This window comes from Podarcis gaigeae, assembly GCF_964106915.1.
Source record: "Podarcis gaigeae genome assembly, chromosome: W".
Taxonomy (NCBI): domain Eukaryota; kingdom Metazoa; phylum Chordata; class Lepidosauria; order Squamata; family Lacertidae; genus Podarcis; species Podarcis gaigeae.
Genome location: NC_139695.1, coordinates 10,795,836 through 10,822,172, shown reverse-complemented (window position 1 = coordinate 10,822,172; position 26,337 = coordinate 10,795,836). Strand labels below are relative to the sequence as shown.

General features: G+C 41.5%; 1 protein-coding gene across 1 annotated transcript; it reads right to left on the bottom strand.

The window, feature by feature from the left end:
* Positions 1 to 1,033: 1,033 nt before the first annotated feature.
* On the bottom strand, positions 1,034 to 23,455 carry LOC310836072 (rab9 effector protein with kelch motifs-like; the record flags this gene model as incomplete). Its single annotated transcript, XM_083720997.1, has 6 exons — positions 1,034 to 1,245; positions 2,915 to 3,079; positions 12,377 to 12,598; positions 12,885 to 13,046; positions 22,230 to 22,436; positions 23,449 to 23,455. The coding sequence occupies 6 exons, from the start codon at positions 23,453 to 23,455 to the stop codon at positions 1,034 to 1,036; spliced, it is 975 nt and encodes a 324-aa protein (XP_083577123.1).
* Between the last annotated feature and the right edge of the window lie 2,882 nt (positions 23,456 to 26,337).

Below are 26,337 nucleotides of genomic sequence, written 5' to 3'. Positions count from 1 at the left end.
TACCTATGTCTGCTAGGTGGTAGCAGGCCATTGGGCGATGACTTGACAAGCCACTGTAACATTAGAATCAGAATTGTACAATTGAAAGATACCCTCAGGGTCATCTAGTGGTCCTTAATGTTTACATGTTTTGTTTCTAGATGAGAAATGTGTAAATGAGCTCAGAGTAAGTATGCATTATTGTGCCAGGTCAGAATACCTCAAGCTGGATCTCTGAATAATTTCAGGCCCAGAAATATACAAGAGAGAAGCTAAGGGCTGGATCAAGCACACAAGGGAGATGATTTTGGATAACTTAATCCCTAACTTTATCAGCTGCTCAACTCTGCATTTTGTTTGCTTGATCACACAAGAAGCAGCCCATCTACTATTTTAGTTAACCATAACTAACAGACCCATGATGTGTTGCTTATTTAGTATTCAAGCTGTCTGGCTCTTTTGTCAACATAAGCTAATGCAATGAAACCACTTGGCCAATAACCTGTTTTAATTACAATCTGCTGCCCATTGTTGGCAAAAGCTGTGTGCCCTTAGGAGTTAATGGTACTTTCCTATCTGTACTGTTTCAGTGCAGTAAAACTGTTATATGGGAAATTGTCCAATCCTGAACCCTCCAGCACTAATTCTTATTAGCTTCATCTAACACATCCTGATTCATCCCATTGTTGGCAGGAGAGCACCATTTGGGGTTCAGTACCTGTAGAAACTACACATTTCATTTTCTGAGGGTCTTATTTTACTTCCATGGTACTACGAAGCAGTCAACCACCCACATTTGATTTAAGGAAATGATTACATTAAAGGAGGCCAACTCACTGGTATTTTATTAAACACTTCCCTTCCTTTCCCAGCCATTGGACACACTGAAACTTTAAGGAGGCAGAAATATGCACACACACTTCATTTGTAGTCTTCCAGCACAAAATGTGGATTGTCTTGCATTACATGGAGGGTGGCAGATATAGATTATTAAACAGCTACATTTAGTTAAAACATTTTACTTAAGAAGAGTTACAGTACTGTCTTTGTAGATTTACCCTTTAATATCCATTCCACCAAACACTAAGCATAAGTGTTCATCTGGGCAGCCTTGAGATAGATTGTCTCCTTTAGAGCCTCCAGCTCCTTCCTTCCCGTTGCTGTCCTCATTGGAAGACACTTTCCATGGAACAACACACATAGACTGGTCCAGACGAGCAGAAGGCACAGGAGTTTTAAACTCCAGCTTTGTCCAATGTCCATTTTCTGCAGTTAAAAAAAAGAATAGAAAACTATGCAAAAAAAGGGGGAGGGTTTGCAGCAGCTTCTTTTCAATTAAAACCACTATTTGTCAATCTTGGAAAATTAGACCTGAAGCTTCTACAGGGAGTGGAAATACTGGGGATCTCTTTTCCCTCTTAACATTTTAAGTGACATACATGGGAACAGTGACTGCTGACAGCTTGTATGGTTTTAAAAGCAGCAAAGATAGATTCATGGAGGATATAGCAAACCAGTTGTTGGGAATAAAAAAGGGGAGACTGCAGTTTCGCACAATTCCTGCTTGCAGGCTCCTGACTGAGAACAGTACGTGGGAGTATTTAGACCAGAAGGGTTCTTTTGGGTGTTGTGGAACACTGAAACACTGAGCGGCTCTTGGGCACCATTTAAACTCTTCCCATCTAGACCAGGAGTAAGAAACTCGTGGCCTGCCAGATGCTGTTGGATTCCTAACTTCAAACAGCTCCAACCAGCATGGCCAAGGGTGGGGATTCAGCAACATATTGCAGAGCCACAAGTTCAGATGGGTTGGGTAAAAATAATAAATTACGTACTATTATTCCTGACCTAGCCCACTGCTGCCTAATACTGACTGAAAGCAGCTCCTCAAGGTTTCTGCTAGTGAGAGAGGAGAGAGAGAATACCCTTTCGATACGATAATCTTTATTGTCATTGTCTCATACAGAACAACGAAATTGAAAAAATCTACATAAGACATTTAAAACCAACAAGCCAGCTATCCCAGCCTGGTTAGCCCCCTAAAAACTCTGATACCCCATTTTTAAATACAATATACTCCCATAGAGACTCCTTACACTGCATTTGGATAGAAACTGTTTCTCAGGCGGCTAGTCCTAGTCTTTATGACCCTGTACCTTCTTCCAGAAGGCAGAAGCTGAAAGAGATCATTTCCGGGGTGTGCACTATCCTGCACTATCTCTGCAGCTTTCTTATGGCACCTGGAAGCATAGATTTGACCCAAGGTGGGAAGAGTGCACCCAATTATTCTCTCCGCAGTCTTTACAACTCTGGACAGCATTCCTATCACCTGCTGCAAAAGATCCTTTTAACTGGATAATATTTGGGATTAAACCTGGGACTTTTCTGCATGCAAAACACCTGCTCTTTCACTGAGCTATAGATGCTCTTGATAAACTTGAAGCTGCGTTATTCCATATCAATCTTTTTGCACACGTAGCCCAGGTGTGCCTACTCTGAATTGACCACAACTTCCCAGGGTTGCAAAAAGATCTGTTTCAGTATCACCTGTTCCCTGATGCTCCTCCCTCTCCATCTTCTTAAAAACTGCAGACTCAAGGGACTGATCCTGGGACCTTTTTCATGCAACAGATGAGCTCTACCTCTGATCTACTACTCCCACTCCCTTTAGTATGTGGTGACAGTGTTTATAATCCTGGGGGGGCGGGGGGAGTCACACTACATAATCAGAGGCCACATAAGCACTTTGTTTTGGATTACAGCTTCCATCAGCTTCAGCCACTACTAGCTTCAGATAAGGTTGTCATGTGGGGAGGTTACATGGCTGGGGCTGCCATCTCAAAATTGCTGGCGATGGCACATACGCAAAGAGGATTCCCCAGTATAATGTTCCCAATGGAAGCTAACCAAAGACATCATCATAAGAAACACCCACTTATGTGATATTTACACATTGTGTCCAGTGCTCCTGTTGGGTCCATTCCACCAAATATATACAAATGGCCATGAAACACAGCTGCTGAGTGGGCTGCCCGCCCTGCTGGTACAGATCCAGTAGCCAACAGGGTCTCCCACTTCATTTCAGCTGCAAGCACATTAAATCAATCCACATCAGTGCTCATCAGGTGCAAAGCTTAAGCAAACTGAGCTTGAAACACACATAGCAGGGCTGCTTGTACATTCAGTGATTCTGCAACAGGAAAATGAATTTGGTAAAGAGTTTGGGACAGTTACGTCAAAGTTAAGATTCTAGCTGTAATGACAGCAAAGCTTATTGGGGGGTGGCTTAAACAGATGGGAAATGTCTGAAAGAGAGGAATCAAAGGAAGGCTGAATGGAATTTAGAATTTATTTTTCTCATTAATGTCTTCCTTTCCATAAAGGAACTTATGGCAGCATACATGGTTATCCTCCCCTTTCCTCCCTTGTATCCTCACAACCCTGCACAGTAGGTTAGACTGAGAGATTGTGCCTAACCTAAGGTCACCCAGTGAGATCTGAGTGGGAATCTGATTCCTCGTCTTCCTTTTTTAAAAAAAATTAAATTTTATTAATTTTCCATACATTCATAACACATTACAATTTCTATTAAACTTTTCGGTTTTTTACTTCCTTCAGCTTCTCTGCCAATCATCCAAATTCTAATTTCTTTAAATACACATTTCCAAATTTTGGTATTGCCTTTATACCTACCCCCCTCTTCTATTTTGCTTTTTTACAATATTTCTTTTGCTGTTACAGAGCTTCTCTAAATGCCACTAACGTTATTCCGTTATCACTTATACATTCCCAGGATTCAGCTAATTTTCCCCAGTCCTCGATGAACTTTTGATCTCGTAGATATCTAATCTTCCCAGTCAGTTTATCAAGTTCTGCATAGTCCATCAGTTTCATTCTCCATTCCTCCAACGTTGGTATTTGTTCTTGTTTCCATTTCTGGGCCAGTAATATTCTTGCTGCTGTTACTGCATATTGGAAAACTTTGTGGTTCTTTCTATTTATTTCATTACCAACAATTCCTAAGAGAAAAGCCTCTGGTTTCTTGACAAATGTATATTTCAACATTTTTTTCAACTCATTATATCTCAGCTCCCAGAAGCTTTTCACTTTCTTACATTCCCACCACATATGATAAAATGTACCATCTTTTTCTTTACTTTTCCAACACTTCTTACATGTTTTGTACATTTTTGCAAGTTTTACTGGTGTAATATACCATCTATATATCATTTTCATAACATTTTCCTTTAATGCAGTACATGCAGTAAATTTAATACTTTCATTCCATAGTTTTATCCAATCGTTAAATTGTATATTATGACCAATATCTCTGGCTCATTTTATCATAACTGATTTAACTTCTTCATCCTTTGTATGCCATTCCAACAATATCTTATACATTTTGGATAGGATTTTATATACATTATTTGTTATTTCTGTTTGGAATTTAGAATCCTTCTCTGCATATCCATATTCTTTAAAATCTTTTTTAAACATTTCATTTATTTGGAAATAATGTAACTGTCAGAGCCGCCCCTAGGTCCCAGCTCACAGAGGACCAACGCCAGGCTGTCGTTATGTACAAAAGTCTTTATTGAAGTTCAGTTTCTATTTCAAAGCCGCAGCGCGCAGCTCTACGTCTTAAACCCTAGACCGCCGAAGTTCCGTCTGAATCTCCTCCCCTCTGACACCAGTTTAAGATCCTAGCCCTGCTCCACCTCTTCCTCTCCTCTCTCCTCCTCTGGGTCCTCCTGCCCGCTGGGGCATTCGCCATTCTGGACTCTTCTGACGCTGAGTCGCCTGACTCCTCCCCCTGCCTCCTGCGGGCTTTAGGACCTGGTTCCCAATCCTCGTTCTCTGCTGTCCCGCGCTCCTGTACATTTGAACTTGGCTCTCGCGCCAACCCCGTGATCCTCCTCCTGACCGTTACACTGCTTCTATCACTGCTTCCTTCCTCCTGGAAGCTGGCTGGACGTGACCTCCCCTCCGTTGCCTGACTCTCCGATGTAGGCGTGGTCAACCCTGACTCATCTTCTCTCCCTGGTGGTGAATACGCTGGCCCCGATACCTGGGACTCCTCCCCCCCACTACGCTCTGGTGGGGAAGCCGGTCCTGATCTCCAACTGCTGCTCTGGGAGTCCCCGCTGGCCCCTTGTTTCTGGAGTGTCCCCCTTGGGGCCCCCCTTGCCCTGGCCACCGGCGCCCCCTTCTGTGAATCTTCCGATTCGCTGGAGAGGCTCATGGAATCTCTCGGGCTACTGTCATCTTCTCCTACGCTGCCCTCGGATTGCTCCCCCTCGCTCTCCATCTCCTCCCTTCCCTGTGCTCCCGCTCTTGAGTCCCTGACAGTAACCAATCATACACAAACTCTTTCACTTCTTCATAAGTTCCAGTTACAGATAGGTAGCCGTGTTGGTCTGCCATAGTCAAAACAAAAAATTCCTTCCAGTAGCACCTTAAAGACCAACTAAGTTCTTGGTATGAGCTTTCGTGTGCATGCACACTGCTTCAGATACCAAATCTGAAGAAGTGTGTATCTGAAGAAGTGTGCATGCACACAAAGCTCATACCAAGAACTAACTTAGTTGGTCTTTAAGGTGCTACTGGAAGGAATTTTTTTTGTTTTGACTTCTTCATAAGGTTTCATTTTCCATTTTCCCCCTTCTTTAGTAATCAAATTTCCATATGTAATCCAATTCTTTCACATATTAATTTTTTTAACAGTCATAACCTCTAACGGAGACAACCAGTGTGGAGTTTTTGCTTCAAGTAGGTTTTTGTACCTCTCCCATATTTCTATTAACGATCCTCGGAAAATGTGGTTTTCAAAACCTTTATGGATTTTCTTCTTTCCAGCCCATAAATACGCGTGCCATCCAAATCTATTATCAAATCCTTCCAAATCTAACAACTCTGTATTTTCTAATTTTATCCATTCCTTTAACCAACAAAGACATGAGGCTTCATAGTACAATTTCAAGTCTGGCAAGGCGAAGCCTCCTCTTTCTTTTGCATCAGTTAGTAACTTAAATTGAATTCTTGGCTTCTTACCCTGCCAGATATACCTTGAAATCACTCTTTGCCATTCTTTAAAGACCCCAGTCCCCTTGATTATTGGAATCGTTTGGTGCAGGAATAATAATTTTGGCAACACGCTCATCTTTATCGTTGAAATCCTTCCCCAAAATGACAATTTCATTCGTCCCCACACTTCCAGATCTTTCTTTATCCCATTCCACACTGGTATGTAATTGTTCTGATATAAATCTATATTCTTGGGGGTTATCCAAATACCTAAATATTTCACCTTTTTCACCACCTCTATACCGACTTGTTGCTGTATATTTTCTGTCTTATCTAGATCCATATTCTTAACAATTATTTTAGTCTTTTTCTTATTCAATATAAATCCTGCCACTTGGCCAAATCTCTCTACCTCCATAAGTATATTTTTCATACTTTCCAAAGGCTCTTCCACCGTTATGACCAGGTCATCGGCAAAGGCTTTCACCTTATATTCATTCCGGCCTACTGCGACCCCTTTTATTGCCTCATTTTCTCTTAGTGACTTTAGAAAGACCTCCAGTACCATGATGAATAACAATGGCGAAAGTGGACACCCCTGTCGCGTACCTTTAGATATCCCTATTTCCTCCGTGATCATATTGTTTACAATTAATTTAGCTTTCTGCTCAGTATAGATTGCTTTTATTCCATTGAGAAATTCCTTCCCCACCTCCATATATTCTAAACTTTTTAACATAAAGTCCCAAGATATATTGTCGAAGGCCTTTTCTGCATCCACAAATATTAACATAGCTTGTTTCTCATTTCTGGCAGTCAGATATTCCAAAATATTAATTATATTCCTTACATTGTCTCTCATCTGTCTGCCAGGTAGGAAACCCGCTTGATCCTTATGTATGATTTCTTGCATTTTTTTTATCTCCTTTTTGCTAAAATACTTGTGAAAATTTTATAGTCTGTATTAAGTAGTGAAATAGGCCTATTGTTTTTTACTTGTGTTAAGTCAGAATGTGCTGGCCCCGGGGGGGAAGGTTACCGTTGGCGTAGTCAAAGTCCGGTCCTGGGTCACTAGCCTGGAAACAGTTCACAAGGAGCGGGGCGAGGTCTGAAGCCGGAAGCCGGGCGGGGACAGGAACACTGGAGGGTCAGGTCTGGGTCCGGGCAGGAACAGGTACTCAACAATGACGTTGCTCCCGCAACCTGGGACCGGGCTGACTGGCCTTTATCTTCTCTGAGGCCAGGGGCGATCCCGGCCCCCAGGAGACCCGCCTCTCCTGGCCTTAAGGCGAGCACTCCTCCTGGGAGAAACCAGTTCCCTTCGCCTCTCTGCCCTGAGCCTCTGCAGTTCAGGAGAGGCCGAAGGGTTACTGGGCCCAGGGGGAGACTCACCTGTAGGCACTGAGTCCTCAACCACCTCTGGAGCCAGAGTGGACTCACCTGGTGCCTGCTCCTGAGGATCCGGCACAGGTGCAGGCACTTCAGAATCAAGGCCCTGCCCCAGTTCAGCCGGCCCTGGAGGCGGGGACTCCTGTGCAGGCTGGGATTCCTCCGGTTCAGCCTCTGAATCGGATTCCTAGGCCATCACACCGAATCTTGTTTCGGGATAAATGTAATAAATGCTTCCTTCCATGTTTCCGGAATTTCTCTTTCCTTAAGAATATTGTCCATAACTTCTTTCAAAGGTAACGACAGGATGTGTTTCATCTCTTTGTAATATCTTGCTGTAAATCCATCTGGTCCTGGAGCTTTCCCTTTTTAAAGTTCTTTTATGATCTCTTTTATTTCATCCATTTCAATTGGGGCGTTCAGCCTATCTCTTTTTTCTGTCGGGATCTTCTGCACCATTTTTTCTTTTAAGTATCTTTCTATTTTCCTCATATTGTTCTCTGTTCTTTTGTATAAATGTCTGTAAAAGTCCAAGAAACCTTTTCTGATACCTTTTGGGCTATCTATTTCTTCTCCCTCCACAATGATTTTGTTGATTGTATTCTGTTCTTTTCTATTTTTTATTTGCCATGCCAGCCATTTGCCTGATTTGTTAGCCGATTCGAAGTTCCTTTGTCTCATTCTTTTTATATTCCATTCAACCTCTTTATTGATTATCATCGCAAATTGTGTTTGCAGAACCTTTATATTCTGTTTTGCTTTCTCATTATTCGGTTTTTTAACCAGTTTTTGTTCATTATCGATTATTTGTCTTAAGATTTCCTTCTTTCCTTTTTCTCTGTTTTTATTTTTGATTGAATTCTGCTGAATAAAGAATCCTCTCATAACCGCCTTGCTGGCATCCCAAACAGTATTGATTGCCTTTATTATAATTATTTGTAAAATAGTCCATCAGAGACTTTTGGGCTTTCTCCACAATTTTTTGATCATCTAGGAGGTAATCGTTCACTCTCCATCTAAACGTTCTCTCTTCGTATCCTTGTAGTTCAAATTTTATTGGACTATGATCTCAGATTACTCTTGGTTGAATTTCTAGTTGCCTGATTATTGGAGTTAACTTGTTTGAGACCCATATTTGATCAATTCTCGACATTGACTGGTTCGGATCTGAATAAAATGTAAATTGTTTTTCCAGTGGGTGTCTCAATCTCCAAATATCAATTAGATTGCAGCTTTTTATCATTGAGAAAAATGTCTTTGGGAGTTTCCCTTCTTTGCTAGTCCCTGCTGCTCTTAATCTATCCATTTCCAGTGACACCACACCGTTCATGTCCCCCAGTATTATTATCTTTTGGTCCATGTATTCGAACAGCTTTTCTTCCAAATTTCTAAAGAAATCAGCCTTGTTTCCATTTGGTGCATAGATCCCGACAATTATTATTTTTTCGCCTTGCCATTTGATCTGCACCGCGATGATTCTTCCTTCTTCATCTTTGAAAATTTGTTGAGCATCAATTTTGTTCCTCACATATATTACGACTCCTCTCTTCTTGTTTTTATCAGAGGATATGAACTCGTTTCCTAATCTTCTGTTAATCAAAACTTTTCTATGTTTCTTTGCCACATGAGTTTCTTGTAGGCAAATTATATCCAAATTTTTCCTTTTTAAACATTGTTCAATTTTATTCCTTTTTTTCCTGTCGTTCATTCCATTAATATTCCAATTCCAAATTTTTAATGCCATTATTACCTCTTAAATTAAATATGAACTTTTTATAATTTATAATCCTTTTGCTTTTCCTTCTCCTTCTTCTTCTTCTTCTTCTTCCTCTTCCTCTTCCTCTTCCTCTTCTGACACCTTTCCTCTCTCTTCTTTTTCTTCGTCAACCTTTGGACCCAGTCCTCCTGCTCCTGCTCATCCTACAGCTCCTTTTTCTTCTTCATCTTCTTCTCTTAATTCTTTATATTTTCTCTGGAACTTGCTTGTCTCTTCTGGGCTTGTCAATCTGTGTTTCTTACTTTTGTAAAAGAATGAAATTCCTTCAGGGAATTCCCATCTGAATTCTATGTTGTTTCTCTTAAGAATTTGTACAAATGCTTGTATGGTTCTCTTCGTTTCAATAATCTTATTGGAATATCTTTAAAGATAATAATGTAATTTCCATCGATGTTTAATCTTTTTTCTCTGTTCTTTTGTAATATCTGGTTCCTCATGTCTTTATCTTTAAATGTAACTAGACAATCTCCTGGGGCTTTCCGTGTTTTAACTGATCTTGCTCTCAATCTAAATGCACTTTGAACTGTCTTTGCAAACTCTTCTTGCTCTATCTCGAGCCATTGTGCCAATTCCTTTATCAATTTCTCCTTAATATTCTCTCCCCGTGTCTCCTGTATTGCTCTCAGCCTCAGATTGCCTTCTCTCTGTCTTAATTCATTCATTGCAATCGAATCCAAAACTTCCTCCTGGGTCTTGTTCATCTCTGACATACCTGTTTTCATTTTCTCTTCCTCTCTTTTCATCTCTTTCATCTCTAATTTTGTTCTTTTCCACCCTTCCTCTAATTTTTGTGTTCTTTTAGTTACATCTTTTATTTGACCTTTAAGTTCATTAACTGTTTCGTCTATTTTTTTATCCATTTTGCCAATTCTATTGTCCACCTGTTCTAATTTAGTTTCCATTTTTTCCCCACTTTGTTTGATTTCTGCAAACATTCTCAAAATTTCCGCTCTAAATTCTGACTCGTTTCGACCCTTTCCTATCCCCTGGAGTTCCTTCACCCGATTTTTTCATCTTTTCCATAATGACAATTTATAACTAACAAAATATTCAAATTATTACAGTCAACCTTTAAATAGTATCAGATCACAACAATTATTACAAATAAGTCAACTCCCCCTGGGGGTTGGAAAGGGTATAGTATGCAGATCCGATTGAAGAAAAATAAGAATTATTAAATTGTTCCTTATTCCAGATTTTACAACTCCACTAAACAATATTAATAGAGGTAGAGGTAGGATGGTGCAGCCCTTATATCTTCTCGCCACCACTTAGGCTAATCCTTCTTCCGCCACCAGTTAGGCTATTTCCAATTAGATGAGGACAGTAGAAACCAAAATCCAAAGTCCAAAATGTTCCAGAGCAGATAGATCAGTAAATAAGAGAATTTGTCCAGTTGTAGAAATTTGTAATCCAATTATGGAAATTTCCCTCCAGAAATGGCCCAAAAATCCAGAATTTTAGATTGGTCCAAAAAGTTATTCCGAGGATACAAAATAATACTTCTCAAATTGGAGATAGGAGCAGACCAGATTCAAAACTTCAAAAAAGGAAATTAGAAATTGATAAGACAGAAACAAAAAAAATAAAGAAAAATAAAATGTCAAAAAGAGTCCTAATCCAATTCTAAATAGATTCCAAAATAAAATAATTAATATCCAAATAAAAATACTTTAAACAGTTTCTAGGATTGGGGGAAATGTCATCCAAAAATTGTTTCCATAAGTCACTAAAATGACTTCAAAGCACAACAGGGCATAAAAAAAAGAAAAATCCAAAGTAGTCAGATCAAAAAAAGAAGTTGTAGTTCCCTGTTTGTCCACAGGGTTTCAGATCTTAAGTTGTATAGAGTTTTTAGCGAATTTTAACTTAATTTCCCCCTAATCCAAATAATGCTAGTAAAAAAAAAATCAACAGTTTGTAATCCTTCCAAAAAAACAAATAGAAGAAACCAGCAAAAACCAGTTGGAGTAGCATTCAAATATTTCCTTCTATCTCTGTATTCCCGACAAGAGACATTGTTCTAAAAATAGTAACAATGGAGTCTGAAGCTCTATTGCGCAGATATTCGAAAAAAACAGACCTGAGTTGTTCACAGACTCCTCCTAACTCAGTGCTTTATATCTTCGAGGGCTTAAAAGTTTCCAGCTTCTTCCCCCCTTTTTAACTTTGTTATTTTTCCACTGCTTCTACTGAAAAGGTTACTTTTAAAAGTTTCAAAAGGAGGAAAAAGATCAAAGCCGCTAGCGGCAACTCACTTCCCGTTTCCAGCTCTGCTTGCAGTCCTGCGTCTAAGCTGATTTCAGAAGACAGCCGACCTCCGTTGTTTTAGCTTTTAGTTCCGAATCCTTCCTTAGACCAAATCAATCCTTTTTTTAATTAAAGTTAGGTCCGAATTTCTTGTAATTTGAGAATTGAGCACTTTCCTTGCGAACTCGGGGCTTCACTTTCCGAAGGCAGCAATGGCTTCCCTTCAGCCCGCTTCCCTGCCCGCCATTCTCTTCACCCCGAATAGGAGCTACCTGACGGCTGGACGGTTAGCGTTTCGGCATCAGCGGGAACCAGAACTCCTGGACCTCCTCCAGAGAGTATTTTCGGGGGGCTACTGCGCCCTGTAGCACCCCCTTTTCCTTCGGAAAACCCGGGATTCTCCTAGCGGAAAAATCCCCGTTCGCGCTGGGGTCTGGCTCAACCGGAAGTCCAATTCCTCATCTTCCTGGATCTTGTCAAACGCTACCCACTACCCCACACCACCTCCTAAGGCTGTACCACAATTCTGTAGTAACACAGACTGCAGGTGGAAACTGTAATCGGGATCCTACAGTATTTCTCACATTCTTAGCCTTTAAGGCTTTATAACATGGGTAGGCAAACTAAGGCCCAGTCGCCTTCTAAATCTGGCCGACAGACGGTCCGGGAATCAGCATGTTTTTACATGAGTAGAATGTGTCCTTTTATTTAAAATGCATCTATGGGTTATTTGTGGGGCCGGCCTGGTGTTTTTACATGAGTGGAATGTGTGCTTTTATTTAAAATGCATCTCTGGGTTATTTGTGGGGCACAGGAATTAGTTCATTTTTTAAAAAAATTCAAAATATAGTCTGGCCCCCCACAAGGTCTGAGAGACAGTGGACCGGCCCCCTGCTGAAAAAAATTGCTGACCCCTGCTTTATAATGTGTAGCTTCTAAAAGCTAAAGTTTTATGGCTTTGGTTTTTTTTAAGGCAAGATGGGAAGATAAGAATCCCTTTCCACAAAGTTTGCACAACTGAGTACTTATTTGTATCAAAGCAGATGAGATAATCAAAAAGGGTATCACCTGCCAATCCACCATGTATGTAGAGCCTGTTCTCGACAGCCACCATGGCATGGCCATGTCGAGGAGCAGGAGGGTCGCCCCAAACTTCTGGTTGCAGCCATGTCAGAGTGGCTACAGGTGGCGAGAGAGAAATGTATTAAGATGAAGCAACAGCTACCTCAAGGTCCTTGCTCCCTGCTTCCCACACATAGGGTTGCATTTAGCTATGTTTTACCTAAGAGTAGACCCATTGCAATTAAAAGGCCTACATTAGTCATGTCTATCCATTTCGACGGTTTTTCTCTAAGTAGGGCTAACAGGATTCAACTCCTACTTTGCTCCATCTGCTGCCAGGCCCAGGGGAATCAGCTAAACATTTAGTTTGGGAAACATCTGCACAGGAGCAGAGGAAGCTTACCAGAGTCAAAGATGTGAAGCTGCTGGTCTTTGACTGGATCCACCCCTTTATCGCCTCCTCCAAATACATATAAATGGTCCCCAATCACTGCTGAGGATGTATGATAAGTCCGAAGGGATGGTGGAGTGCCGATCACCTTAGGGCTCATCCAAGTTCCACCTTCTAACGTGGAAAACAAAAATATTTGTAAGCTACAATATTGAAAAATTGGGGATTGCACACAAGTAAATTATAAGCACAGAAAATGGGAGTGGGTGCGAATTACACGTCACATGTGGAAGAAAGAAATGGAATTCCTGGACTTCCGGGTTGGCGCCTCCGGCAATGGCGGAGCTCCTCCGATCAGGAGGAACTTGCTCCGTAGAAAGCAGGGTCTGACCGCCACGGTGAAGGCGGAGAGCCACTGAAATCACAAGCGGGAGAAGCTTGTGAACCTGGGATTCGGCTGGCACCTTTTGCGCCTCCCCTACTCGCGGGGAAACCCTGTTTTGGGGATCCGGAGCGACGTGGGGTGAGTGGCGCGGTGCTTTGAATCGACTGCTTCTTTCACGGAGTGAAGCCGCATTGCTGTTGCCGGAGAGCGCTGACTTTTTCCTGTGGACAATTGGATTTTAAACAACTACCGGTGAGTACAACGGAAAATTGGATCTTTAAATATCTTAATTTGGCACCAAAGCGGGAAGGTTATAAACAGGAAGTCCGCCTTCCGCTTTTGTAAATAGACTGAAGCAAAGACGTTACAAGCTAAAGTCTTTGAAAGCTTTTGGCAAAAGATTAAATTTCCATCGGTTAAAAATACAAACCCCCCCTTGGATTCAGGAGAAGAGGGGGGAAATTTTGGACCTAGTGAGCCTGCAGGAGAGAGTGAAAAATCAAATTGCCACTGCTCTGAACCTGGAAACGGGCTGCCAGATGACGTTTGGGGAGAGTTCATTGACAGAACGGATTTGACAGCTAGCTAAATAAGAGTAAGATACTGTTTCCATTGTCCTCTTCTGCGTTTAAAAAGGAGGGGAAGTAACAGAAAATTGAAACTATTTTTATTGCTTGAGTTGTGCTTGAAATAATTGATACAAGTGGAGACTGTTTCCCTCTAGAGGGAGCTTTTGAAACTGTTACAGGAGTGTAACTGGGAGATCTCCAGCTGCAAGATAAGGATTCTGAGAACCAGAGATTAACCTTGGACCATTCAAAATGTTGATAGGAGAAGCCATTGTGACGGTATTATGTAAGTTATTCGCTGGAACAGCTTCATAAGAAGACGGATGACATGTCTCTCAAAATTGACAATTTGGAACAAAAAACGACCAATTTGAGACAAAAAGTGAGCACCAACATAGAAACAATTCAGGACTTGGTACAAGAATCTACTTTGGCAGGACAAATTGTGGAGGAGAAAGAGAAAGCTGTGGTTGTTGACTCTAAAGTAATACAAGCGGGATCCTCAGTCCTACAGAAGCAAATCGAGGATTACAAATTGAGGCCTTCTATGATTGAATCCAGAAAAAGCCAGATTTTAAGGATTGGATCCCGGCTTCGACGGAAGAAGGAAAGTTGGAAAGATCCCTCTATGCAGGGATTAACTGACTTTTGGGACATGGACTTGGGTCTGGAAGAGATTGGAGTTCTGGGGGCATTTGGATTTGGAGGAATTTCGAAACATGTCATGAAACATCTTATAGACCTCAGTTTCAACTATGGAAATTTGACTGATCTATCTAGGAGGATTAAAAGTGTTGTTAGGTTGGAGTTTTCCCGAGATCTGCTCCTTGGCATTAAAGAATATGAAGAAGATCAGCAGAAAAGAGTTAAGAGCCTCGGACATAAGATCTCCAGGTTGATGGATTATATGGAATTGACGGAAAAGACTTCCGGAGGCGGCGCGAACGGTAATGGCGGTCCTCCGCATTCTGTGAGGAGGAAGCTCCGTGGAAACAGGGTCGTCCGCTACGGCGAAGCGGAGACCCACTTTGGCAACCCACAGGCAGCAAGAGCCTGTGGTCTTGAGACTCGGCGGGCGCCAGAAGCGGCCCCCAAAACGCTGAAGGAACCCCGTAAGGGGCTCCGGAACGTGGAGGGGGTAGCGGCGCTGTGAGTCGTTTCGCAATCTGCGGAGTGAAGCCGCGCTGCTGCTGCTGGTGAGCGCTGACATCTTTTCCTGGAAACCTCTGATTCGGAAAAGCAACAACCCGTGAGTAAAGAAGGACTTTATAAAAATTTGAGACTAAAAATACTGAATTTGGCTGAAAGCGGAGCGATGTAAAAACAGGAAGTCCGTTTTCCGCTGCCACTGAACTTCAAAGCAAAGAGCTGGAGGAGTGGATGCATAGAAAGAACTCTCAACCTAATTGATCTGAGCACCCACTGAACTTTTCCTCAATCAAAATAAGGATTTTAAGCATTTGATTTTTTGACTTTTACTAGCATTGTGATACCTTTCTTCTATTGGAACTACAATTTGAGTGAGAAACCCAGGGGCTGGAGCTGCCTGAGTAACTGAGCTGTCAGTTTGCAGATCTGGCTATTGTGTATTAAAACTTGCAACAATCTGAGGGGTTTGGACTTGCTACTTTGAAAACACCATTTGAAACACCAGTATGCACTGTCTGAAACATTGTGGCTGACAACACTAACTGCTTAAAACCTGTTATTGAAGGTTCTTGGACATTAAATTTGATTTTAATAATTATATCAGAATGGGATTCTTCCCTAAAGACATTCCAAGCTCCCCCTAGAGGATTTGGGACTTACAACAGTGACATCATTTTACTTTCCTTTTCCCGACCTCCTGTTTGACTGTTTTTCTCTGGGCTGCAGCTTTCTCATGGGAACAACTCAGCTTGACCTTGACTTTTAGATAACTCTGGAATGAGTGGTGCAAGAAAGAGGGGAAGAGCTGGACAAACAACCTTAACAACCTTAACCTCAGCCTCGCAGACACGTAGATCATCTGTACCTACTTTGCCTTCAGAGGAAGAAGCCGCCTCTCTGCCACGGGCAGGGGAGGGAGAAACTGAGCAGCTACAATTAGAAGATATGGTCTCAGGAGCAACTGCTTCTATTTTAGAGAAAATTTATGAAAAATTGGAATCTCTGGACAAGAGAGTGGAATCTTTGGACAAGAAAGCTGATGAGCAAACTGCTAAAATTGATCAAAATACAGAATGTCTAAATAGATTAACTGGACAAGTAGCTCAGAACGTACAAACAATTGGGCAGTTGACGGAGGCCACAGTAGAAAATCGGAAATTAGCTGAGGATACTAGCCAAAAACTTGAAAATTTAAAACAAGAGGTAAGACCACTCTGTAAACAAGTAGGTGAACACCAGACCTATCTTTCCATGATAGAACTGCGGAACCGGAAGAGTAACTTAAGGATAAGGTTAATACCAGAAGCGGAAGAATGCAACTTAGCTGAGTTTTTGACTAAAGAATTTTCAAAGTTTTGGAATTTAGAGGAAAAGGACTTTAAAATTGTATCAGCTTTTAGGCTTGGAAGACTTGTAAAGAAAGAGAAGCCCAGAGACTGTTTGATAACATTGAGATCAAAGGAGGAAAGGGATAAGATTTTGGGCCTACACTACGAAAAGTCACTGGACATTTTGGACAGAAGAATTGAAATTTACAAAGATATTCCTAAACAACTGTTGGACCTTAGATCCGACTACTTGGAATTGGTTAGATTGCTGAGGAGCAACTCAATTATCTTTAGGTGGGAATTTCCCCAAGGACTATCCTTTACCTTCAGAGGGAAGAAGGTTAAAATTAGATCACTGGAAGATAGAGACAAATTTCTGACTGCATACGGAGAGGACCTTCAAAAAGGAATTGAATCACCCTCTGGGCCTGGAGCTCCGGCGGTACTGGCACCCTTGGAACCTGAAGATCCAGCGAACAAGATACCACCCCTAGGAAAATAACCAGATTTATTCAGGATGTCTCTGCAACTCTTGAGCTGGAATACAAATGGCTGTAACATCCCGGAAAAAAGGAGGAAAGTATTTCACATATTAAACAAAGAACAATTGGACATTATTTGCCTACAAGAAACACATGTGACTAGGCTCCATAGAAAAGTGTTAATAAACAAAAGACTTGGCCAGGAATTTATTTCTTCGGACAGAGTAAAGAAGAGAGGTGTGGTGATATATGCAAAAGAGAGCCTGTCACCTAAATTTTTATTTAAAGATGAACATGGAAGAATCTTGGCAATTGAGATACAGCATCAAGGAGAGAAGCTTTTGATATTAGGAATCTACGCACCAAATGAGGGGAAATCGGAATTTTACAAGAAGTTGCATGAGATTATGCTGGATTATCTGGTCTACAACAACATCATCATGATGGGAGACATGAATGGGGTGGTATCAACTAATATGGATAAGTCACAAAGCCAAAACGTTACAAAAGACGGCAGACTACCAAAGACTTTTTTTGAAATGACAGACAATATGGACCTGATTGACATCTGGAGAACAAAGAACCCCTTGGGAAGAGAGGGAACATTTTTCTCTGAAGCCCAACTGACCTGGACAAGAATCGACCAAATATGGATATCTAGAGGTCTGGCACCCAAGGCCAGGAAGGTGGAAATCTGCCCAAAGACCTGCTCCGACCATAATGCAGTAAAGATGGACATGACACTACTACCAACTACTTCCTTTAGATGGAAGATGAATGACAATTTGTTTAGAGATCAGGAGATTATTAAGAAGGCCCAAAAAGCTTTGAAGGACTATTTTGAGATAAACATGAACACTACGGTGGAAAAAAGAATTATCTGGGACGCAAGCAAGGCCGTGATGAGGGGGTTCTTGATACAACAGAATGCTGTAAAGAAAAGGACACAAAATGAGAGGAAAGATAAGATCCTGGAGAAAATCAAAGAACTAGAGAAGAAGTTAAGATTAAATCCGAAGTCACAGCCGACTCTGAGAGAAATTAAACTTTATCAAGCACAATATTCTAAATTGATAAATCAGGAGATAGAATGGAAGATCAAATTAATGAAACAAAAAAAATTTGAATCGGCAAATAAATGTGGGAAACTGCTAGCTTGGCAGCTGAAGAGGAGACAAAAACAAAATACAGTTACAAATCTAGAGATTGAAGGAAGAAATATTCAGAACCCTGTGGATATTAGAAAGTGCTTCCAGAGATATTTCAAAAAATTATACACTCAAGGGCCGCAAGATGAGGTTGAGATTAGACAATTTTTGGGAAAAAATGGATTACCAAAATTGTCACAAGGAAATAGTTCAATCCTGAATTGCAAAATAACACGACAAGAGATCAAACAAGCCATTCAGAACATGCAATTGGGCAAATCCCCAGGGCCAGATGGGCTGACCTCCAAGTATTATAAGACATTAAAAGACTATCTGATACAACCATTGATGGAGGTTAGCAATGAAATTATGGAGGGGAAGAAGGCGCCAGAATCGTGGAAGGAAGCTTTTATCACATTGATACCAAAATCGGAAGCTGAAAAGACACAACTTAAGAACTATCGTCCCATCTCTCTTTTAAATGTGGATTACAAAATATTTGCAGATATTCTGGCAAGTAGATTTTAAAAAGTATTAAATGAAGTAATTCACAAGGACCAGGCAGGCTTTCTCCCAGGTAGACATCTGTTTGCTAATACAAGGAACATTATTGACATCTTGGAACTTTTGCAAACAGACATAAATACAAAAGCAGTCTTAATTTTTATAGATGCGGAGAAGGCCTTTGACAACATCTCCTGGAAATTTATGAAGGGAAATTTAAAAGAAATGGGAGTGGGACGGGGTTTCGAGAATGGGATTGATGCAATATATTCAGAACAAAAGGCCAAACTGATAGTTAACAATGTGGTTACAGAAGAGTTTAAAATTGAAAAAGGAACACAACAAGGCTGCCCTATTTCCCCTTTGCTATTTATTTCAGTTCTGGAGGTGCTCTTGAATATGATTAGAGGGGACCGGTTGGTGGAAGGAATTCAGGTCGGAGCGAAGCAATATAAACTTAAAGCTTTTGCAGATGACCTAGTTTTGACCCTGCAGGAGCCAGAATCTAGTACGAAAAGAGTATTACAATTGATTCAAGACTTTGGTCAGGTGGCGGGATTTAAATTAAACAAACAAAAAACCAAGGTATTGGAAAAAAACTTGACAGATACAGAGTCAGAACGGTTTCAGAGAGAGACAGAATTAAATGTGGTTAAAAAAGTAAAGTACCTAGGGGTAAACATAACAGCAAAAAATCTGAGTCTATTTAAGGACAACTATGAAAAATGTTGGTCAGAAATTAAGAGAGACTTAGACAGTTGGACAGTTGAAACTTTCTTTGTTAGGCCGAATTGCTGCTATCAAGATGAATGTATTGCCAAAAATGTTGTTTCTGTTTCAAACAGATTGTGGACAAGACGGAGTGCTTCCGGAAGTGGCAGAGAGACATCTCTAAGTTCGTCTGGCAGGGCAAAAAGCCCAGAATTAAGTTTAAGATACTAACTGATGCGAAAGAAAGAGGAGGCTTTGCCCTGCCAGACCTAAAGTTGTACTATGAGGCCGCAGCTTTCTGCTGGCTAAAAGATTGGCTACTTCTCGAAGACACTGACGTACTGGATCTGGAAGGTTTTAACAATGCTTTTGGTTGGCATGCATACTTATGGTATGACAAGGTTAAGATCAATAAGGCCTTTAAGAACCATATTGTCAGAAAAGCAGTGTTTAATGTCTGGACAAAATATAAAGACTTATTGGAAAACAAAACTCCAAGGTGGCTTTCACCGCTGGAAGCTAAGGCCCGAAAAAGACCCAATATGGAGGCCAAATGGCCAAAATATTGGGAAATATTAGAAAAAGATGGAGACAATTGGAAATTGCAGAGTTTGGAGAAAATGAAGGATAAAGTGCGAGACTGATTACACTACGCTCAAATTAAAGAAGTCTTTAAAAATGACAGAAAGTTCGGGTTCCAGGTGGAGAAATCGAAATTGGAAACAGAACTGTTAGAACCTAAGACTAAGGTACTTTCAAGAATGTATAACTTGCTGTTAAAATGGAATACACAAGATGAAATGGTTAAATCGGCTATGATAAAGTGGGCACAGGATATTGGGTATAATATCATGTTTGAGGACTGGGAAAGGTTGTGGACCACTGGGTTGAACTTCACTGCATGTAATGCTCTGAAGGAAAATGTAATGAAAATGATATATAGATGGTACATGACCCCAGTCAAACTTGCCAAAATATACCATTTGTCTGATAACAAATGCTGGAAATGTAAAGGAAATGAAGGAACATTCTTTCACCTCTGGTGGACGTGCCCTAGAGTGAAGGCCTTCTGGGAAACGATATATAATGAGTTGAAAAAGGTATTTAAGTATACCTTCCCTAAGAAACCAGAGGCCTTCCTCTTGGGTATTGTCGGCCAGAGGGTGATAAAGAAGGACAGAACTTTTTTCCTGTATGCAACAACAGCAGCAAGGATACTCATCGCTAAGCATTGGAAAACTCAAGATCTACCCACACTGGAAGAATGGCAGATGCAACTGATAGACTATATGGAACTGGCCGAGATGACCGGCAGAATCCGAGACCTGGGAGAAGAGAGGGTTGAAGAAGACTGGAAGAAATTCAAGATTTACTTACAAAAATATTGTAATTTGGTTGAATGTTAAGAAGGATGCTAGATCATAAATAATTGAGCACCACTAAATTAGATGGAATTAGGATGATAAGTGAGATTGAGGAAAATATAAACCTTTTGGAGAATCATTAGATTATATTTAAATGAACGGGAAGTAAGATTGTAAACAAGATGATAAATTGCTGGCAAAAGTTTATAATGATGCAAGTGGGAGCGGGAGACGTGAGGGAGTCCAAAGAAGTTATGAAACTATGTTATGATATATGTTATATTGTTTATTATCTTTGCACTTATATTTAAAATTTTTAATAAATATTTATATAAAAAAAGGGAATTGACGGAAAGGACTGGCAGATTCTGAAACCAGGGAGAGGAGATGGTGGAAGAAGATTAGAGAATTTAAAGTCTATATATAGAAATATTGTAAAATTAATGAGTGATAGAAAATTGGTGGAAAGAAATTTTATGGTCTTAGCAGAAATGTTATAAAGAGTTAAGCATATATAAGTATTTTAGTTTTAATGGAAAATAAGGATAAAAAATATGTTAAGATATTTATAATATGACAGAAAATATAGAAAGATGGAAAGGATTTGCTGAAACAATTAATATAAGTGGAATACAAAAAGGGAGGTGAGAGGAAGTCGAAGAAACAAGGGAATGAAAGACAGAGCATGGAAAAGCTGTGATGTATGTTTTTTTATGGTTTTTGTCTTATTTTGTTTAGGGTTAGGGTGGGTTAGGGTTTTGTTTAGCTTAGTTTAATGTGGTTAGTTTAATGTGTTTAGGCTGTGTATTGTATTGTTTTTATATTGTATTGTATTGTTCCTTTCTTTTTTGTTTTTTCTCTTTTGTCTTTCTTCTTTTTCTTTTCCCTTTCTGTAATTTTTAAAAGCAATAAATATTTTTTTTAAAAAAGAAATGGAATTCCTAGTCCCCTTTGCTTACCAGGTGAGTGCTTAAATGCAAGGCTAATTTAGTGGTACTTTGATTCAAAGTAACGTCAAAGAGAAACTAGAACTTGAAACTACTGAACTGTACTTCCTCAAGAGATTTAGTGCTATAAATTAGGGACTGAATTGAAACATTTTGGGGTTTTAAATCAAATTACATGTGCCAGTTTTCTGACCGATGGCTTGGATGTTATAAACAACTATTTTGTGTGTATGTCAATGGCCACTGTTAAAACACAAGTATCACCATCTCTGCATATTATTTCCTTCTGATCTCACAATTCCACCTTCTGACCCACTAGTGCAGTAACTCAGGATAATACTTCATGCATCTAAAGAAGCCAGATTGTAGTGTGCAAAAGCTGATGCCATAATAAATTTATTAGATATAGACGGTGACACAAGACACTGTTGTTTTTGCTGCAGTACGCTAACCCATCATCTAACAGATAGCCAGTGTGGTGTAGTGGTAAGATTGTTGGACTAAGTCCTGAGAAACTAGGATTCAACCCCCTGACTAAGGCCAAGTGAACTTAGACCAATCACTCTCTCCTAGCTTAACCTACCTCAATGGGTTGTTGTGAGGATAACTATTCTCAGGAGAGCTATATTTGCTGCTCTGAGCTCCTTGGTGGGATAGTGGGATGCAAATATTGGATATGAATAAATTTAGAAATTGGACAGCTGCATGTTTGAAATCTTTTTTCAAAAATACTCCAAGAAGTAATAAAATGAAACGGAAATAACTGATACGGAGGTCCAGAACTTGCACACAATTACTGTTCCCAGTTTCACTGGCTCCTCCAAACACCCAGAGGCTCGTGGGCCAGCTTGTGGGAATGAAGGTGGCATGCTCATACCGTGGCAATAGACCCCGCCAGGCAGGTGCCGTCCAACAATGTGCATCTGGGAGCCAGAAAGACACGTAAGAGCCTGGTAGTGGGATCAAGCCAAAGGGGGCTCATCTAGTCCAGCATCCTGTTTCACAGCAGCGCCTGATTTTGGGCAGTGTGGGTGCTTCCCATATAAAGGGCGCCAAAAGAGGGAGAGCAAAATTGAGACGGTCCATTTCAGTGTGCCAAATTTTGTCATACCTCAGTGCACCAGTTTACCAAAGATTACCAAAGTCTGCCCCTGCTCAGAGGCCAGCCAGATGCCCCAATGCAAAGCCCACAAGCAGGACCTAAAAGCAGCAGCACACTCTGCAATTGCTGTCAGGTAAGGGACGCGGGTGGCGTTGTGGGTTAAACTACAGAGCTTAGTACTTGCGCATCAGAAGGTCAGCGGTTCGAATCCCCGTGACTGGGCTTGAGTCATTTGACATGATTTCTGATCAATCCCACAAGCCTCCGCACCTCTGACCATTTTCTCTATGCCTGGTAGTCACATAGCACAGACTAGTTGTTCACCAGGCATCCTAAGTACATAAAGATAAGGAGGTAGCTATGATGTAGCTTTTGGTAATCTTTAGGTAGCTTTTAGGGCCAGGAACAGAGTTTACATGGAGGTGGTAAAATGCCTGTATTTCCTTTCCTATAGGTTTATGACCTCCGGGGTTTGCTAAATGCATTCCTCTTTGGTTCCTGTTTTATTTAGCCTAAACATGTATGCATGCTCAAATAGTAAATAGTTCTTTGTAGTTAAGAGGCTTCCTCTGATCTCACTTTGTCCCCACATGGGATTTTTTGAAATGCTCAGAGGAAATCTGATTGGTTGTTACAAACACTGTGTTAAAATTCTTTTGTGAATAAAAATGGCCTGGGCCAGGGAGTGGCATTGCACACTTTTCTCCCAGAGTCTTTCTGGTCAAGCCTCGTGTCTATTTTATTAATCAGGGTCCAGTCCTTCCTTTACCTTCAGAATGCAACAGATGACTTTCCCTTTCCTGCTGCCTGGCTCTGCAGGAGTTAGGTACAAGGAGTTTTGCCCTACATGGGCACAGGGACTGTCCCCAGGTGGGAGAAGGACATACCTGGCATGGAGAAATAAGCAAAACGGATCTCAGCAAGGCTGCTGTTCCATGTGGAGCAGAAGATGGAGCGTGTCTCTTTAAGCCTGCAATGCTATCTATGCACACTTACTGTGCTGCCAAATACAGCAGTTATTGTGAGGAGAACCTGAGCTTACAGGATTAAACAGCTCAGAGTGTGCGTCTTGCCTACTGTGGGGCGGAGATACTCTGCGTCACTTCCAAGAGTCTCAGTTCTTTGTTCTGTTCTGTTCTGTTTTCGTTTTCGTCCAGGGCAGACACGTTTGTACAATGTTCCATACTCTGCTGGATAATGGATAGTTTACGTTGTAAATTCCTGCCAACCTAGCAGTTCGAAAGCACGTCAAAGTGCAAGTAGATAAATAGGTACCTCTCTGGCGGGAAGGTAAACGGCGTTTCCGTGCGCTGCTCTGGTTCGCCAGAAGTGGCTTAGTCATGCTCCCTCGGCCAATAAAGCGAGATGAGCACTTCAACCCCAGAGTCGGTCAGTAACTCTGCGTGACAGCCTGATTTATGCATATCGACGCACAGAAAACACAAGGCTTTATTTTTGACCGCTGTGAGACTCTGCTTTTGCTCAGAGCTTTTGGAATGTGTGCTGCGCAACAGAAGCACGCTGGACCTTATCTCTCTGAGCAATAAATTATTCTCAGAGGTTATGGAAGCCGAAGCTTTTATGCTGTCAGAGAAAGCCTGCTTTTATGTGCTGTGTGCTGAAAAGCTGCTGGCTGCTGAAGAAGAAAGCCCAGCTCTGAGACCCTGCCTGGAGGGAAGCAGGGAATCTCGCTGACTGCAAGCTGTGTGCTGCAAAGAGTTGCTGGAGGCCTCTCATCGGAAGACGGCTGGTACGCATGAGTACTTCTGAGCCCCAAGGGAGTGTTGGTTTCTGCTTCCTTCACTGTGCAGCGAAGTGCTTGTCACGGGACAATGTTTTGCATTCCACAGTCAGTGCACTGTTGGGTTTCCCACGGGAATGGGAGACTGGATGTGACGTACACTGGTTTCCTGTTTTTCACTGCTCTCTCGGGGTTCTTTGAGGAGAGAGGATTTGCTTCTCTGCTCTCACAGAAGCAAGATGCCTGCTTGTGATCTCTCAGCATTGAAGTGTAAATAAACTAAAGTTAAGCATGTGGCATGTACTGCTCATCCTTCCGCTGTGTACAGGAGTCTGCAATTACAACATTTTTGGTTCCGGGCCCAGAATAACACAATCAAACTGAAGGATGGACTCCAGAAGTCGGGTCGGAATTCCGGCAAAGGAACAGAGAAACAGATCGGATGTTATCTTCTCTGCGTCAAGATGATTGATGAGAGGTATGTGCTCATGCTCCGGGCAGCCTGCCAGCTTCTAGTTGATGGCTTTATGGCTGGACTTTGAACTTTTAAGGCCGTTTGCCACGGCAACAGGCAAAGGCTTCAAAGGCTTGGGGGTGGCTGGAAAACCGAAAGTACTTTTGAACTTGCCTTTGGAATGAAGTTTGAAGCAGCAGTGACGCAGCTTGTTTAACGTAGCAGAGATGGCAAATGAAAGGCTGGCTGATGCTTTTGGGATTCCTAAGCTCAATAAGAAAAACTATGCGGACTGGGTTCTGTATGCAGAGGCAATTCTGCGGAAAGAGGGTCTGTTTAAAGTTATTACAGACAACTCCCCAGCTCCAGTTACAGATGAATGGAACACTATGGATTCCAAAGCAAGGGGAACACTTACATTGATAGTATTCCCAGAAGAGCTCTGACTGTTGCGTGATAAGACCTCAGCCAGAGAAATTTGGGACGCTTTGAGAGAGGCTCACTTGAGGACAGAAGCTGGGTCCACTATGTTCTACTATACCAGGCTGCATGGTATGGCTCTTGCTGAAGGTGGAGATGTGCGTGCACATCTGATGGAGATGCAGAATCTGAGACATGAGCTGCAACAGAGAGGACTCACCTTTCCAGAGGCTGTGTATTCCTTCATGATACTACATTCTTTGGGTCCAAGTTGGGAGTTTGTTGCCACTCAGATTGCTGTTCAGCCAACTGCTCAGCTCACAGTAGACTATGTTACTGCCGTGATTCTGAATGAAGCAGACCGCCGGGGTGCTAGCTGCATGGGTAAGGGGGAGTCTTCACAGACGTCATCCCAGAGTGCAGTGGAACCACCAGATGGCGCCAAAGCTTTGAAGGCAGTGAAATGCTACTCGTGTGGACGTCTAGGCCATATGAAGAGGGAATGCAGATATCCCAGGGCCAAGACAGAGCAGCGCAGCGAAAGCTCATCGCGTGGAAAAGGCCAGAGCAAAGGCAAAGGTCCAGTGTCCAGGACAACGCAGCACAAGGCAATGGTCTCACGCTTCACTCCAAAGGTTGCAAAGGTCCAGAAGACGTCTAGATCTTTCTTCGTTGTTGATTCAGCAGCGACCCACCACATGTGCAATGATAAGCGACTGTTCGTGTCTTTTACACCGCAGGAAGGTGCGATTCACCAGGCGGATGACCACACGATCCCCAGTCAAGGCTATGGAACTGTTGTTCTTCACAGTTTGGACTTATCGATACAAGATGTACTTTACGTACCGGATGCCACACACAATCTACTCAGTGTTGCGCAGCTGAATGAACAGAAAATTGACGTTTCCTTCAAGAACAAGAAATGCACCATCACAAAGAAAAACGATTATGTATTGCATGCTGAATATGTTGATCGTTTGTTTGTTTTGTATTATGATGATGTTGTGCAGGATGAAATTTGTTGCATTGCAGGTTCTAACAAAAGTTTGCATGCAGGATGTATTCACGATTTTCACCGGAAATTTGGCCATTTGCATTTTGAGGCAGTATCTAAAATGCCTGCCTTGGTTGAAGGTATGACTATTAAACCCTGCAAGTACC